This window comes from Thermobia domestica, chromosome 1 (genome assembly GCF_964235325.1).
Source record: "Thermobia domestica chromosome 1, izTheDome1.hap1.1, whole genome shotgun sequence".
In the NCBI taxonomy this organism is placed as follows: domain Eukaryota; kingdom Metazoa; phylum Arthropoda; class Insecta; order Zygentoma; family Lepismatidae; genus Thermobia; species Thermobia domestica.
The window spans coordinates 313,340,912-313,358,380 of NC_137454.1; the positions used below are offsets into that span (position 1 = coordinate 313,340,912).

General features: G+C 37.0%; 1 protein-coding gene across 2 annotated transcripts in view; it reads right to left on the reverse strand.

The window, feature by feature from the left end:
* Window positions 1–243: 243 nt before the first annotated feature.
* Window positions 244–17,469, reverse strand: part of LOC145667850 (uncharacterized) — a 75,710-nt gene continuing 58,484 nt past the window's right edge. Inside the window, exons 7-8 of one of the 2 annotated variants that reach the window (XM_081735284.1) lie at window positions 3,504–3,650; window positions 244–591 (exon numbers count right to left, since the gene is read on the reverse strand). In XM_081735284.1, the coding sequence (XP_081591410.1) occupies window positions 305–591; window positions 3,504–3,650 (434 nt within the window). In that variant the 3' untranslated portion in view covers window positions 244–304. The remainder of the gene's footprint in view (window positions 592–3,503; window positions 3,651–17,469) is intronic. The other variant, XM_081735290.1, reaches the window with a different exon arrangement.

Below are 17,469 nucleotides of genomic sequence, written 5' to 3' on the forward strand. Positions count from 1 at the left end.
AATCTTGAAAAAAAAAACTATGGACGTGTAACTAGACTTGAAGGTAAAATCAGTAAAATCACGTGATTAGAATTCCAGTTTCTTTCCAATAATACAAACAAAATCAAGTAAATTGATAGGCTAAACAATAAAGATAATGTTGTTATTCAAAAGCCTTAAAAGTAAATAAATAAAATAACATTGGAGTAGTAAATCTCTGACAAATGCAAAATGAAAGTGACTTGTATTGTTCGAATCTAATGTTTATTATTACTGTTAATTAGCTACATATTATATTTATATATACACCACTTAACAACCTACATTATCTATAAACAGCACAACAGCAACAACACATCTTAGAAAGCAAGTTTCTACGTGTAGATGGTAAAGAACTGTCTCCTGCTTGCGGACAATTGTGTTTAATTACGGAATTATGTTCATCAAATGATGACAACTGCCATCTTTTTAAATTTTTTGTTCTATCTAATTTTAGAGAGTCTTTCGGAATCAACTTTTTCATAGGTGGATTGAATTTAAATGATTCCGCATTTCGCAGCATGAATTTGCTCCTTGTAGCTGGTAAACGGGGTAGAGACTCACAGGAGAGATCTGCAAAGTAGAAAACATTTTAAATATATTTACTATAAATATTACTAGCTAAAATGGTCGTCCTTTGCACGCGGAGAATAGATATTTGACTCGCCCTCTCCCTTATAATATTTATTTTAATGAAACTGTAATGTTAAAAATACAAAGCAAAATAGATTTTTAGAATAAACATTGAAACACTTTACTCCATAGATTCAAGCACGTAGCCAAGGGGGGAAGGAGGCCGGAACCGCCCCCCCCCCTTCGAAACCATAAATGAAAAAATTAAGGAAGGATGAAACAAAGAAACGGAAAAAAGAAGAATCAGCGTTAAAAATAAAAATGCTAGAGCAAGATTTTGGTTACTCTTTCTTATGAAGAGATTTGTATTACTTGCAATACATAGTGGCGAATGGATGGGATATCCTGGAAAAGTTATGGAATTTGAAATTTCTAGAACAGTTACGAAATTCTCAGAGTTTCTGCTACTAGTCAGGCAAATTTCAAGCTTTCGAAAGCACAATGCCGTTCTGTAACAGTGTGGACATTTTTCATCTTAATTTTTCGTCATCGCTTTTCTACAATATCAAACTTGTTATTTCAGAAACAGTTTTCAACTGCTCCTTTTACCTGTCATTTGGAACAGACAGGGATAATGAAAACAAAAACGTTATGTGGAAAGAGAGTTCTGTTAACATTTGCTTCAACGGAGAAACGAATGAAGATATTGTAAAATATTTTACAAGACATTATTGGATATGTACTTTTTTATATATAATAATTGAGATCATAATGAAAGGAAAATTGTTATATTTGAATGAACAGAAGATGATACGGATACTGTAAAATATTTTTAAATACATTTTTCATATTCTTTTACTCGAGATTTCTTCATAGTTTGCTATTAAAATACTTATTAACATATCCTCGAACTCCTGAGCCCTCAGTATTTCATGCCACGCTCCCCCCCCCCCCCCCATTGCGATATCCTGGCTAAACGAACCAATATATGTTCCACTAAAATAGTTTAGAATGATCGAACCCCTAGTGTGATGATCACAGTATTTCATGCCACAGACCCCCCCTTTACGAAATCCCGGCTATGTGCCTGATAGAAAACAGTTTTAATCAAATTAGTATCATTGAATAAAACAGCTTGGAGTGCGTATTAACTACCTTCTGAAAGTCACTTCGAATAGGTCAGACGTAAACTTTGTATTCGACACAAATCTCACCTGTCCCCTTGGATTTAAACGACAATATTCATTTCAACGATCCCAAAAACTATGGATTACATACCAATATATCATTTTGCATTATTTTTGCATGTCAGTCTTTCCAACTCCCATTCCTTGGAGTATATTACTCCCACAGTTCTTTCTTCCAGATTGAGAGTCTTTTTTATGTTAATATTCCTCCCCTGGGGTTGAACTCGGATTTAAACGCTGAACTTGGATTTAGTTACCCAGAAAATTATGGACTCTGCATTAGTAGCGATTGTTTTCGATCATGTTATACACACCCGTTTCCACTCTCCCTAATGTGCTAGAGGACCTTACCCCTACTGAACGCTGAACTTGAACTTAAAGATAATACAAGTACTGCCAATTAACTTAGAGACCCTGAAAACTACAAATTCGACACTAATAACATTCATTTTCAATCCTCTTTATATGTCACAATTTCACAACCCCTTGTAGCTGATCATGAGCGCTGAACTTGAACTTAAATGGCACCTGGAATGTCACTCTTTATGTAAGCGACCCCGAAAACTATGGTTTCGACACTAGTATCGGTCATTGTCAATTATTTTTAAGTGTTGCCATTCCATCTCCCTCCTCACAAGTACTAATGGAGACTGAATTTGAATTTAAACGGCATCGGAAGTGTCACTGTTCGTCTAAGCAACTCCAAAAACTACGGATTTGACACTAATATCGGCTAATTTCGATCATTTTTATATATCACCCCACCTTCTCCCACTATGCGTGCTAGGAGGTCTTACTCTCATTGTGGGGGGAGGGCATAACTTGGACTTAAAGAGCATCTGAACTGCCACTAATTACCTCCAAAAGTAGTTTTCTTGCTAGTTCGTCGTCTAAGGCAATAGAATCGTAACTGAAGATTTATTCTTTCGGAATGGGGAATATATCGATAACATAATAATTTAATTTCTTTTGGTATTAAATAAATATGCAGTTAAAATACAAGATTTTCTTAATATTGTGGAAAAGTGAGGTACGACTGATGAGTGTTAAAATATCGAAATTTCATAAACCATGAGAAAGTTTTACTGAAAGATATAAAATTATTGTCTCATGAAGTATCTGTTTCTCGTTATGATCTCTCCGATTGTCAGTTGCTTTTGTAATAGCTTGTAAGGTTGGGTGCATATTGATCAGAATGTTTCAAATTTCTCAGTCTTTAAATTGTTAATTACTTTACAGCATATTATTACTTCTCTCAAAATTCGAAACAAGGCGGGACGAGACAAAATAGCCGTAAATGTCGTTTTTAGCGCATCTCTACAAATCAAATTTGGATAGGATTGGTGAAAGGAAATTTGGCACTAAATTACCTAACACAGAAATCAACGTAAAAAAAAATAGTTTTCAAAATCGCTTGCTAACTGTGGAATGATTTAGTTTAAAGGTAATTCACGACGTACAAAAGTGCTTGTCCTATTTAGGTCGGGATTGTGCCTACAGGAACTTTAAACTTCCGAGACGAGGAGTGATAAAGAATAAAGAGCGGAGACCATGATCAAATGAACACGAACCAATAAAAAAAATATATCTACAATCAGAGGACAATGATCAAAGGGATCTTTAATAAATTATGTACTAATACCAGTCAAAGTTTAATATAGCAAGCCGACGTGAAACCATGGCTATTCTCTGTAACTTCTTACAAACATTAGTAAAACTGATTACCTTTCTCACTTTCCGAAGACTCCAGTTCCTGAACAGAAAGTATTTTCTCACTGAATGATTTACCAAGGAAATGATTCGTTTCTAAATGCAATATTTCAGGAGGATTGTCCAAATGAGAAATGTATTCCCTTTGAGGTGATAGTTTCCCTATAAAAACGATTAAACAGTGCAATTGTTAAGATATTAATAAGATTAGATGGATTACATACTGTACGTTTACTTTTTTCTTAACTTGAATAGCTAATCAGTACAGAATAACTTATGCCTATCAGTATGAAGCAATATGAAGTTATTTTTCTCGAATTAGTACATTTTTAAAATATTTTTTCTTGTTTTGTTTCCTTTTAAGCTACTAATATTCGTTCATACAGTATAATCTAGCACGTACAGCGAATCAACGTAATACTGAATCAACTTATGATATACAAGCTGAAAGGTCTCTTCTTTGCACAGCAAGGATAGATTTATAGAAAATATTTGGAAGATGTATTAGGATTGTCATTTTCCCATCAAGATGTGTGTTTAAATAGAAATGAAATTATAAAAGCTCAGTCCCTGTCAAGTACAAAATATATTTAAAAATTTCAATTCAAACGTTTCAACCGTTATTCTTTATAAAAATTTAAGCTCATTTCTCCACAGAATACTCACATTAATCAAAGCATAATGACAAAGACCTGGGTTGTTCTGAGAGTTAAGTACAGAGGTTGTTCAGCCTACGTTTGGCTGATTTCGTTCCTTCCCCCTCCCGGGCAGAATGGACTCACCCGATCTGGCTCGTGGCGTCCTGCAGTGTTGTGCAGTGACTTTCTGGGAACGGAGTTGTTTTTTCGTGCGGACGACAATAACGCACAAAACAGGACCATTGTTGTGAGTGTTGTGTTAAATTTGTTTCCAAGTGTGTGGGTATCCTCTCTGTGACCAAAATGTCGCCCAAGCTAAACCGGTTTTTGGAAGGCTATGTTGCGGCTCTTTATCACGCCCACTTTAGTGTTTCTGTCATTAGAAAACAGTGCAAGAAAAATGGTTGTAACATCAGTTTAAGTGGAATAAAAAATGTTATTAAAAAGTACAAGGGTAACGAAGCCCCACCATTTGGATCACGATCGCAGTTGCCTAGGAAACGGGAATGCACCAAGGTCACCTCCACCATGCAGAGAAAACTTCGCAAAAAGGCAATGCAAGAAAATCCGCAAACACAAAGGTGTATGGGTAATCGTCTTGACGTGTCTTTGGAGACTGTGAGCCGGACGTTACACCATCAACTCAAGCTGGAAAAAGTCATGAAAGCTCGCGGCCATCTTCTCACGGATGCCCACCAAAAGGAACGAAAGTGTAACACCCGGAAGCTGTACGAACGGCATCTGGCAAAACAAAGATGGATGTACGTCGTAGCGCTCGATGAAGCATGGATTTACCTTTTCGACTGCGGCAAACCGAAAGCCATCATGTACAGAGAGAAAGGCGCCAAGAACTTCAGAAGGTGGGTCCGTGTCTGTGCGTAATCACATGGACAGGGCCTCATCTCATACTTCACGATCGTCCCTCGCATTCTACAGGGAGATGGAGGAGGCAAGTGGTATACAGGTGATACATTTCAATGAGGTACCTGTTAAATCTCCAGATGCAAGTCCTATGGATTATTGTGGATTTGAATTGCTGAAGTGGGCTTTGAGAAAATGGCGTGTGACAACTGTGGAAGGACTTTGGAAACCTGTGCAAAGGGAATGAGACAACATTCCCCCTCCCAGTTCTTCGGAGAAGCCTATTACAGTGGAAATTACGCTATCGGGCTATTGTTAGGAACCAAGGGAAACACATCGAGCATTTACGAACCTGGCGCCATTTATTCTTCTAAATTTTCAGGTAAGTTGAAATTGGCCAAATGTAGACTGAACAAACTCTGTATTTCAAAAGTTCATTTCTAATGCTTCAACCATTTCATTATTTTTGTTGTTTTATGTATATAAAATGTGAAATTACTGTATTATAGAAATCCTTCCCTTCTCGTCTGCCTAAGAAGTGAAGTTTTTTAGAAGTTTATATATCAATTTTCTTCTCCCTAACTCGAAAGGTTCTGAAATACTCTATGCTACCCCTCTGACCTTAGTAAATGAACCTTAATTAAAATGGCATAATAAAGATCCAGTTCAAGTAGACAATTATACTATGTTCAAAAATTCATTTCAAGTGGTTAAACGTTGTGAATTTGTACAAACAAGCATTCAGTGTTTTATATACAAGACAATGTGAAGCTTGGTGGTTAATATTCATTTTCACATTCATAAGTTACAAACTATATGAAGCTAAATATTCTTGAACTCATAAAATTTATACAATTGCTCTAAAATTTGAAGTTATAATCAATGTATCTATTTTTGAATCAGATATTGAATTAGATTCCCTTAATTTTAATGGCAGAAAACCAAGTTTCAATTATAGCTGTCTCTTCCCTTCCTATGTAATCTTTCCAGCACAATTTCCATTATGTCATTCACAACAGAATTTTTTCTCAAATGACATCGAAACAAGATTATTCTTTTTAATAATATATAATATGCCCTTTTTCCCTACTGCTCGTTACACTTACTCATTGGTCCTCCCATTGTGCAAGATATTTACTTATGTTCTTCTTCCTAACTATATTCCGAACGTCTCTGATCGTTTTACGTTTATTTCTAATATTTCAAAATTGTTAATAACCATGCAAACTTGTATAAAAAGAGTGAAAAATAATTTTAAGTTAAAGTAAAAACTAATTCAACTTACGATATCCAGAGAACAATAGGAAAGAGTAATAGGAGAAAGAGGTTGAATGCTTTGTCTATCAGACATTACACTGTTTTACCCCATTGGAAATCCTATGCTTGTTTAAAAGCTTCACTAAGGTATTAACACTCAAGTCAGACACTACAAGTTGCTTAGCTGGTAATTGAACTCAGGTTTACAAGGATCTTCACACCATTCTCTGTTTCTGCTTCTGCTTCACACCAGAGCTCTGGTTCTTCTTCGCACCAGAGCAGAACCTCATTTTATCCTGACGATGAGCTGTTTCTTCTGAAACATGAATACGACTACTCTGAACTCCTCTCTCGCCTATCCCGTTCAACAATCCCGTAGTCCAGGAATCATTCTTTCACCTTCAAGACCTCACTATTTAAATGACTTTTCTGTTGCTGTCATTGTGATGTGACGTCTCTCATTTCTAAGGTAGTGCTTTGTTTGGAGTTTGATTTTTTGGCATGGAAAAATAGAGGTGGGGAAAAGGAGAAAAGTAGAATGTTAAGTATGCTGAAAGGAGTAAATATATTTTGGTTGTCATTCTGTGGTAAAGGTATTACTGCTCTTTATTACATTTTGTTTGCCTATTAAATTCAAACTAATCTAGTGAATTGCTAGACTGGATGTTGAGCAAAGAAAACAGGAAAATATTGCTGTTTCTTTGTTGAGTATCGGGTTATTCAAGTAAGACACACTCCTATAACTCCAGCTCTTCTAACAAACCGTAACCGGCATACATGTGATTTTCTTGCCATACGTTGTTGTCATCACGAGACAGTGCAATACTCACCTCATGCGGCAGGAAAATATAAGGATCATATCAAAGGTGTAGTGCTTCCTTTAATGCCGCTTTGGAATGGTTAGGCCACGGCAAAACATTAAATGTTCATAAATACAAAAATAACTATTTCCCTTCCAGTCTCCACTTTTTTCTTTCCTTCTTCTTTCTCTCCGTCTTTTCCCACGTATGAGGGGTTACGTTTCTGATAAGTTTTCTCCATAAAGTTCTGTAACTGAATTCTTCCCTTGTTACAGCTACCTCCCTGAAGCCCTTTTAACCTTATCCACCCTTTTATTTCTCGTTTTTTCTCTACCTGTTTACCCATTAATTTCCATTGTAATCACTTTTCTGAGCACTGGATCATTTGCTCTGCCCACTAGATGGCCATACCACCAGTCTTTTTTGGATCTTTTTAGATATCTCTACAACCTTAGTTATTCTTACTCTCTCATTCATAGCATGTATCTTCTTGTTATACCACACATTCAGTGCAGTATTGTCATTTCGATAATATTCCATTTTTCTCTTATACTTTCTCCATTAGCGATGTTTCTCCTTCGTATATCACTGCTAGCCTCACCGCTGTTTTGTAAATCATCTCTTAAATCTGCGGTCACATAGAATGCCACGTGCTTTCTTCCAATTTCACCATCCCTCTTGTATTCTGTATGTTACTTCCAAATTTATTTATTTATTTATTTATTTATTTAACAATCACCAGATACAGCTCAGAGGCCATTTTACACTGGATAACAACAACAACAACAACAACAACGATGGAAAGGATTTGGGAAGGTATTGGCCAGGGCCTGTTTACTAGGTACCATCCCGGCATTTGCCTGGTAGGACTGAGGGAAACCCTGGAAAACCTCAGTCAGGATGGTCGGCAGCGGGATTCGAACCCACGACCTCCCGAATGCGAAGCCAACGCTCTACCACTTGAGCAGCTGAGGCTAAAAATTTAAAATTTTCTGCAACATTCAATCGTTCTCCTTGTAGCCTTACTTCCCCATTTCTTTCTCCGTTGAGCTTGAGATATTGTTTTCTTTCTTCTAATTCTTAAGACCTTCCTTTCAAAGACTTTCTCCAAGTCTTATTTCAACTTCTTCCGTATGTCTACTGCATAGTACAATATCATCGGAAAACAACATAGCTATAGTGCTTCACTCCTCACAACTCGAGTTATAATATCAATACCACGTTGGAGATGTGCCGTTTTAAAGCTAATATTTGATGTAATTCAACTCTAACGAGGATTTGACGTTTTAACACCATACTATTTCTTACTTGGGTGTAACTCCCGTATATATACACATTTCCCTCTCATGTTTCTGTAGCAATAATTTTTCACTCAAGTATCTCAATACTTTCTAACATATTACTCCGTCATAGATATTTTCTAAATTAATAAACATTATGCGCAACCCTTTTCTCTGATGCATTTCCATAGTTTGTCTTAGTATAAAAATTGAGTCCCTTGTACCTTTTAAGGTAAAACATAAAATTGTTCTTCTCCTATTGATGTTTTCTCCTGTTAATTTCCATTTTACAATTTTTTCCTCAATCTTCATTGTATACACGACTCCAAAAGTGCATTACCACCTGCAATTCTCCTTTTCCTGCAATAGCAGGCAACCCAAAAAACTCGGCGCTTCGGTTGGTTGCGAATTCAAAAGGCGATGGACCAAACCTCAGTTTTGTAACAAATATATCAGTGTGGCAAACTGCAAATAACAGAATAAAACGAATTATTGAAAATGACAATTTTATTATCGTGCCGGAGTTGGATGACATCAAAAGTTACAACATGATCTTACTTAAGCAGTTCAAACAAGATGAATGGCAAGAAACACATATCACAGGAAAGCATTTCTCTCCTCCTCCGCAACAAAAAAATCCCATAAAAAGAAAAAAGGTACATAATGTGAAGGTTTAATATAAAAGCCTCACCAAATATTTTGAAAGTTGACAACGGAAAATTCAAGAACAACTGAACCGAAGTGCATGCGAATGAATTGTGCACAGATATTGCAGACGTAGAATGAGGATACGAGTTTCGTATTTTCCTAAAAAAAAAAAGGTTGGGTGGGGCACGAGCCCCTCCAAACCTTTGATCACGAAATATGAAACGTGCTAGTAACACTATGTCAAATGTGTGTAAAAAAGATGAAGAATTGCAACGAAACTTTGTGTATGGACAATACGCAAAAAATAAACAAATACGGGTTTTTATGTTCTGTGGAAAAACGATTTTAGGGGGCAAAAGTTCCCATGCAAAATTTTTTAAAGCTGACGCCCGAAAGGCAAGAAGAAGTGAACCGAAGTGAATGAAATTGTAAACAGAGATTGCAGACGTAAAATGGGGATACGGGTTTCGTATTTTCTTACAAAAATGTTGGGTGAGGCACGGACCACTCCAAACCTTTGATCACGGAATATGAAATGTGCTAGTAATACTATGTGAAATGTATGTAAAGGACATGAAGAATTGCAACGAAACTTTATGTATAGACAATACGCAAAAAACAAAGGAATACGGTTTTTAATTTTCTGCGGAAAAACGGTTTCAGGGGGCAAAAGAACCCACACCAAACTTTTGAAAGTTGACGCTCTAAAGATAAAAACAAGTGAACCGAAGTGAATGAAATTTTGCACACATACTGTAGACATAAAATGTTGGTATACGAGTTTTGTATTTACCTGAAAAAGACGGTTAGGTGCGGCACGGGTCCCTCCAATCATTTGATCACAAAATATCAAGAGTTCTGGTAAAAGTATATGAGATGTGTGTAACGACATGAAGAATTGCAACATAGATTTCTGTATGGACAATACGCAAAAAATAAACGAATACGGGTTTTTATGTTCTGTGGAAGAACGATTTTAGGGGGCAAAATTACCTACGCAAAATTTTTAAAGCTGACGCACGGAAAGCAAGAAGAAGTGAACCGAAGTGAATTAAATTGCGAACAGAGATTCAGACGTAATATGAGGATACGGGTTTCGTATTTTCCTGATAAAAATGTTGGGGGAAGCACGGACCCTTCCAAACCTTTGATCACGAAATTTGAGAAGTGCTAGTAACACTATGTTTATTTACTGCGAAAATACGGTTTTAGGGAGCAAAAGCTCGCACCGAAAATTTTAAAAGTTTACGCCCGAAAGGCAAATAGAAGTTAACCGAACTGAATGGAATTGTGAACAGGTATTGCAGACGTAAAATGAGGGTACGGGTTTCGTATTTTCATTAAAAAAAACGGTTGGGTGGTGCACGAACCCCACGAAATATGAAAAGTGTTAGTAACACTAGGTCAAATGTGTAAAGGACATGAAGAATTGCAGTGAAACTTTACGTGTTGACATTACGGAAGAAATAAATGAATACGGGTTTTTATATCCTGCGGAAAAACGGTTTTTGCGGGCAAAACTATCACCCAAAATTTTGAAAGTTTAAGCCTGAAAGGCAAGAAGAAGTGAACCGAAGTGAATGAAATTATGCACAGATATTTTACACACAAACTAAGGGAATACGAATTTCGTATTTTCCTGGAAAAAAAGATGGTTGGGTGGGGCACGGATCCCTCCAAACATTTGATCACGAAAACATTGTAAGCGTTAAAGGTGCCTCCCGAAATATTATAAAATACTATATATACTGTTTGTTGAGTTGAGTTGATTTTGAGTTTAACCTCCCGTTCAGCAGCGAGGCTATATGAGACGTGGACCTATTGATTAACGTGGAATCCGAACCACATGAGCTCCCGCCGGGAATCGAACCCGGGCCTCCCACGCCAAAGGCGCGTACGCTAACCGCTTAGCCACGGAGGAGCTCTATATATTGTTTGTGCTTACTGTTGATCTTCCAAATTTGAAAAATCGGATGGATACACTTGTGAAACACGAAAGGTCTTATTTTACATATCCAATATCTACACAGAATTTCTTTCGCTTCTTTTCACTCTTCCGCCACCAGACCCCTCGGTCCACCCAAAAGTTTTTTCTTTGCAGAAAAATACGAAACACGTATTCCTTCATCTTACGTCTACAATATTTGAGCACAGTTTTATTCACTTCGGTCCAGTTGTTTTTGCCTTTTGGGCGTCAATTTTCCAAATTTTGTGTGGGGGCCTTTTTCCCTTTACCGTTTCTCCACAGAAAATAAAAAAACGCGTTAGTTATTTTTCGCATATTGTCACTACAAAAATTTCGTTGCAATTCTTCATGTTCTGTAGGCACTTTGGCATAGTGTTATTAGCACTTTTGAAATTTTGTGATCAAAGATTTGGAGGGGTCTGTGGCCCACCTAACCGTTTTTTCCAGGAAAATACGAAACCCGTATTTCCTCATTTTATGTCTACAATATCTGTGCACAATTTCATTCACTTCGGTCCACTTGTTATTACCTTTCGGGCGTCAACTCTCAAAAGTTTGGGTCTGGTTTATCGCCCCCTGAAACAACCTTACCGCAGAAAATAAAAATACACGTATTAGTTTATTTTATGTGTAGTGTCTACCTACCAAATTTTATCAAAATCGGAGTGTTACACTTTGGAAGTGTTACTTGTCAGTCATTGTAGAACTATTTTCCTTGTTTTTCCATCAATAAGAAATTGCCTGACAAGTAAAGGGTCCAAATGGATAAATCGAGTTGCGGGATGAGACTTAGTGCGACTGATAGAGGATATCGAAATATGTATATGTGCAAAGTTATAAGGGCTGAACACCATAAGAAACGGAGGGGAGTTAAAATTGATGGGAGGAGGGCTATGCTATGTTATTGAAATACATCAAATAAACTATTGAATCATGAAAATAGTGAAAGATAGACAATGCAAACGGTGATAGTTTCTCATATTGACAGAAGAAGAATGGGCAGAGTAGATCGCGAACCTCTGGCGGCACCTTCAAGTCCGCCATTTTGAAATCTGTGATAATTTTGGAAATGAAAAGGTAGTGATGTGATATACCAGTTGTGGTCGGCATGTTCTCAAAAGTCAATTATGAACTTTAGTGATCGGTATCTGTACTTAGTTGTTAGATTTAGGATAATCTTCATAGTTATTTACGAAAATCTAGGAGACTGATACTCGTATGTTGAAAGTTTGGACTATCACGAAAACACATGTAAGTTGAACATGTCCAAAGCCAAGAAAACTAACCTCGAAATTTGATATCGAAGTTGTATATTATTATATTTCTCTGTCGAATATCAAATTTCACTGTTAGTTTTCTAGGTTTGTAGATATGAGTTATTTTTTGTCCATAATACGACTAATAATGCTAAAAGACTCACAAATCAAATTTAGTTCGTACCTTTAGCATTTATTACAATCAACGTTCAATTGTAGTTCTTAGCCTTTCAAAATTATGAGCCTCATAGACTCCTTCTTTCTTACAAATATTAGTATCAATAATATAACCTATTGAAAAATTATCTTAACGGTAACCCACCGACAAACTGTAAGCAACCCCTGTAAAATGAAATGAAGTATTTCATTTTAACGAACCACGATTATGCTCGTTATGCTAAGGGAGACAATGATTAAGGCAAGTGAATGTTGATGGAAGATGTGATGGAATGAGAATGTGTAAGGAAATTGAAGTATCCCGAGAAAACCCACACACGATACGATGGTGTCCACCACAAAGTTTCTTGGCTGAGGATCGAACCAGAGGCCAAACGTACCAGAAACAAGTGTTTACCACTGAGTCACCGTGTCCTCCCCCAATCCCTAAGGGACGCGGGCATCCAGTTAAGAATAACTGACAAAAAAACGTACTTACCATTTTCTCACAAAGGAAACTCCACGAATCCCACATTCTGACCGTTTGTACTTCTTGTATGTTGGTTTATCACAAACATTATTTAGTATATCGATACATCTGTCAGAATAATAGTATTTCCTCCAAAGTAGGGGCAGGTGACTTAGTGATAGAGCGCTTACTTCTGGTGCGGGATGGACCTCGTTCGATCAAAGACTTAAAGTTTGTAGTGGATATCATCGTACATGTGAGATTTCTCGGAATTATCCTGTTTTCTCCTACATTCTCATTTCACGAATTATTTCCCAAAAACTAGCTTCCATCTATTACCTCTCTTTATTATTGGATCGAATTTCAGTTTAGCATCCCTTGGGTAGCAAAATTACATGAGATAATGAGCTACGGATTAACGTGTGATCCGAAATGCTTGCGCTCCCGCCGCGAATCGGAGCCGGGTCTCCTATGCGAAAGTCGCAGACGCTACCCAATATCCATGCGTGATCTCTCTGTCTTCATTAGCCTAGAAGGCATAACATTTAAACTTTATGGACTTAATATAATTTCATTTCTTCCTCGGTAGCCAATTCTATACTGAGACAAAGTAGATCAATCAAATGTGTCCATCTTCCTTTTTTTATAATTCTAATGATGTTCTTGTAACTTTGACCGTGTTCTAAGATTCCTGTTTGTTGAAATATCGTATTTAATTGTAGTTAACTGGTCTCGGTCTACGTTTCATAAAATATCTTCATAATTCTTCAATTTCTTTGAGGTGACCTTTGTGCTGCTCCTGTACCATATCGAGTTGTGCATTAATGGAAGCCATGGCTAAAAATAATATACATTTCCTTTCCCCCTATTTCGATCCGACATTTTGTTCTCGAGTTATTGCTGTTTTGGGCATTTTTCCGATTGGTTTTTGCTGGTCATAGCGCCAAAAGGAAGCATTTGTGCACCCAGGTTGTCTTATCATGGTGTCAGGAATCAGTTCCCAAACGTTGTCAGTGTTGTTTTGAAACACGCTCTATATTTCTATCCTGTTTCTGATTAGCTTCTCTTTGCCAATCAATTTCCAGTATTCCCAAAACAAACCAAAAGTGAACTAAATTCACTAAATCGCCTACCCCCTACGCTTTCTTCTTGTATAGTACTTATTATATATTTATATTGTAGTTGACAGCGATTGCAAATATTGATTGAAATATCTGCTTAAAATGCTAGTAGAGGAGTTCCCACTTCAGTACAGAAATTCCCTCCTTGCATCCTACCGCAATTTTAGGCGAGATGGGATTAAGTAAGATGGGAATTCCCATCTCGCCTAAAGTGATAGGCATTCTTATCTTGGAGATATGAGTGGCATATAAATCGTTAGGCTAAGTGGGATTAGGCTAGATGGGATGGAATCATCTGAAAAGGTAGGGGGACGGTAGGTAGCGGCATGACGTCACGCCGTACCCCATACCTATCTTTGTCCATTGTAAATGCTTAGGAAGTGGGGGGTCGCCGTACCTAGTTTTTTGGAGATGGGGATAGGGTCCACCGCGTTCCCACGCACTTTTACGCCTGCTGCTAAGTATTAATTGCTGTGAGGACTAACGAAAAATATTATGTGATAATAATAATAATAATAATAATAATAATAATTATTATTATTATTATTATTATTATTATTATTATTATCATTATAAAGGATCTGAATGATAAATATATTTTTTCAACTTTTATTACAATTGCTGTCTCTTCCCGTAAATCTGGTTATATTGGTTTTGTAAGGAATAAAGAGGCTTCAAACAACATGATTTGTATAAAAGAAAAAAGCCTTATCAAACAAACTGACAACTGACCTTCTCTCTGTTTTTTTTAAACACAATGTTAGGAGGCACAGAAGCCACCACGCCTGCGGTGTGCTTGCTTTTTTGCCTCAGGCAGCTTCTGTACTAAAATTAAGACTTTCATTCTGTCAATTTATGTGTAGCTATCAGTCACTCACACAGGTTCTTTGCAACGCTGAATTTTACAAGAAAGGTTTTGTTCATCGGATAGGAAGCGAAGCCCATCGTGCGTTGTAATCCCTTCCCCTCTTTTGCACAGTTTGTGAAATTTAACTTGTATACTGTAGTAAGTTACAGAAAAGAGAATGCTATTTTTTTTTAATGACATTATCGAATAAGATTGACCATTATTACAATATATTCAAGATGAAAAATATTCATTTAACAGTCGTCGTACCTAGTTGTCTGCACTGAAATTCCCATAATGTGCTTTCTTCTTTTCTAATATGAGCTCTGAGCTTCTTCGTGGCTAAGTGGTAAGCGTACGTGCCTTTGGCGTGAGAGACCCGGGTTCGATTCCGGTGAGAGCCTTTGTAGTACGGATTTCACGATTAATCAGTAGGTCCCATCTCATATAGCCTCGCTGCTGAAAGGCACGACAAAATCAACTCAACTCATATTCAGCAACATAGGAGATCTAACTCCGACGGGAATTTTGTCCCTGGAAAACCTCCCAAAATCATCAACGGTACGAAATATGTCTGCAATGCAAGATGTCAATCATTTCCAACTCTATGCTCTGTGACCTAGTTTGCTTTTCATGTTTTCAGTAAACTAGACAGACAAAAGGAAGAATAAAGGCTTTCTTCCAGAAAATTGTGTTCGACGGTGGGGGGTCACACAGGCCCGTATCCATGGGGAGTCTAGGGGGAAGGGCTCACCCTAAATTTTTACATGAGAATGATTTATGAGCATTAAGGTAGTCAGCCATTAGGATTTTTTTTGTTTTAGGATGATACTAGATTCGACTTCTGTTGTAAGCTCAACTCTCAGTCCTGTGTCATTTGCAGGTCTCGTTTCATACAGATTCGTTGAAAAACCTCTAAACATGTGCTATGACTAGTATGCGAAGTAAAGTTTTTTTTTTAGCAAAAAAAGATAAATTTCTTGCTTTAGACTCTGCCCTGTAATCCAGTTTTTCGGAGGCCAGATAGTATGATTGGGAACGGCCAACCAGATTCAAGTTCCGAACCCACATTAAAAAGACCTTCCTTTATAACCTTAGTGTTGTATAAGGACGAAAAACTAAAATATACTGATAGCTCCAGTCATAGATTATGGGAAAGAGATTTAAAAAATAGGTGGTTTTGAAATAGAGAAAGGACAATACCTGAGCTTTATTAGTATTACTAGCATTTATTACCCGCTTTGCTAAGTTGAAATGAAAATTTAAAAGCACAACTTCGTATTTCATGTGTTTAGTACCCGTGAAATATGCTGTTTTCGTTTTTAATGGCATCGATTAAACAGCATGGAAAAGATCATTGATCATCTCGACGCCCCAAAAATCATGGATTCGACACCAATAATGGTCATTTTCGGTCATTTATATGTATATTTCCTCCTCCCCCATGTTGCGGGCCATGGCATCGAAAATGTCTCTGTTCATCTCAGCGACCCCCCACAAATGTGGATTCAGCACTAATTATCGGTCATTTTCTATTATTTTTAAATATATCTTCCTCCTCTCCCCCAAGTTGTGGGGTTGAATTTGAATTTAAACGGGATCGAAAGTACCACTGTTCATCTAAGCGACCCAGAAAGCTATAAATTTGACACTGATAGTGGCCATTATCGATCATTTTATATATCACTTTCTCCCCTTCGCGCAAGTTTCGGAGCTGATTTTGCATTTAAACCGGATCGAAAATGTCACAGTTCATCAGAATGATCCCGAAAACTACGGATTAGGCACTAATATTGGTCATTTTTGATTATTATTATATACAACTCACCCTCCCCCGTGCTGCGGCACACGGAATCAGAATTGTCACTGTTAATCTCAGCTACTCCTAAAACTATTGACTCGACACTAATATTACTCAGTTCGATCATTTTTAAATGTTTATACCCCTCTTCTCCATTGTACCCCCCTTCCCAAATATTAGGGCTGAACTTGGATTGAAACAGCATCAGAAGTGTCACTGTTTCTCTCATCGGGCCCGAAAACTATGGATTCAATACTAATATCGGTCATTTTTGATCATTTTCAAATTTCTCTCCCTCTCGCCCTCCCCTACGTTGCTTTATCAAAGTGAATAGCCTAAAGTAATCCCTGCCCCTAAGCTCATGTATGTTGAAAATTTGATTTAGATCGGTCTGGTGGTTCAAGAGTGATGAAATCACAAAGGCAGTCATATTTATTTTATTTTTTTACATATATCTCCCCCTTCCCTTCCCTACATTGGCTCGTCAAAGTGAAACAATAAAAAAAAACACCCAAGGCCCGACCCTCATATTTGTTGAAAATTAGATGGAGATTGGTTGGGTGGTTCAAAAGTTATTATGTTTTATTAATTTCTATTTATATGTCTCCCTCCCCACCACCTAGGATGTACCGTTAAAGTGAAATTACAAAAAATGTTTCCAGATCCAAACTTCATATATCTTGACAAGTTGATTGCGATCGGTCGGATATTCAAGATATAGTTCAAGAGTTATTAAGTTACAAAGATAGTCACTTTCAGTTTTATATAAATTGATTTTTATATATATCTCCCCTGCTTCTCCGCCCCCACTTTGCTCCGTTAAATTAAAATTACAAAAACGATTGAGGCCTGAGCCTCATGTATGTTGAAAATTTGATCAA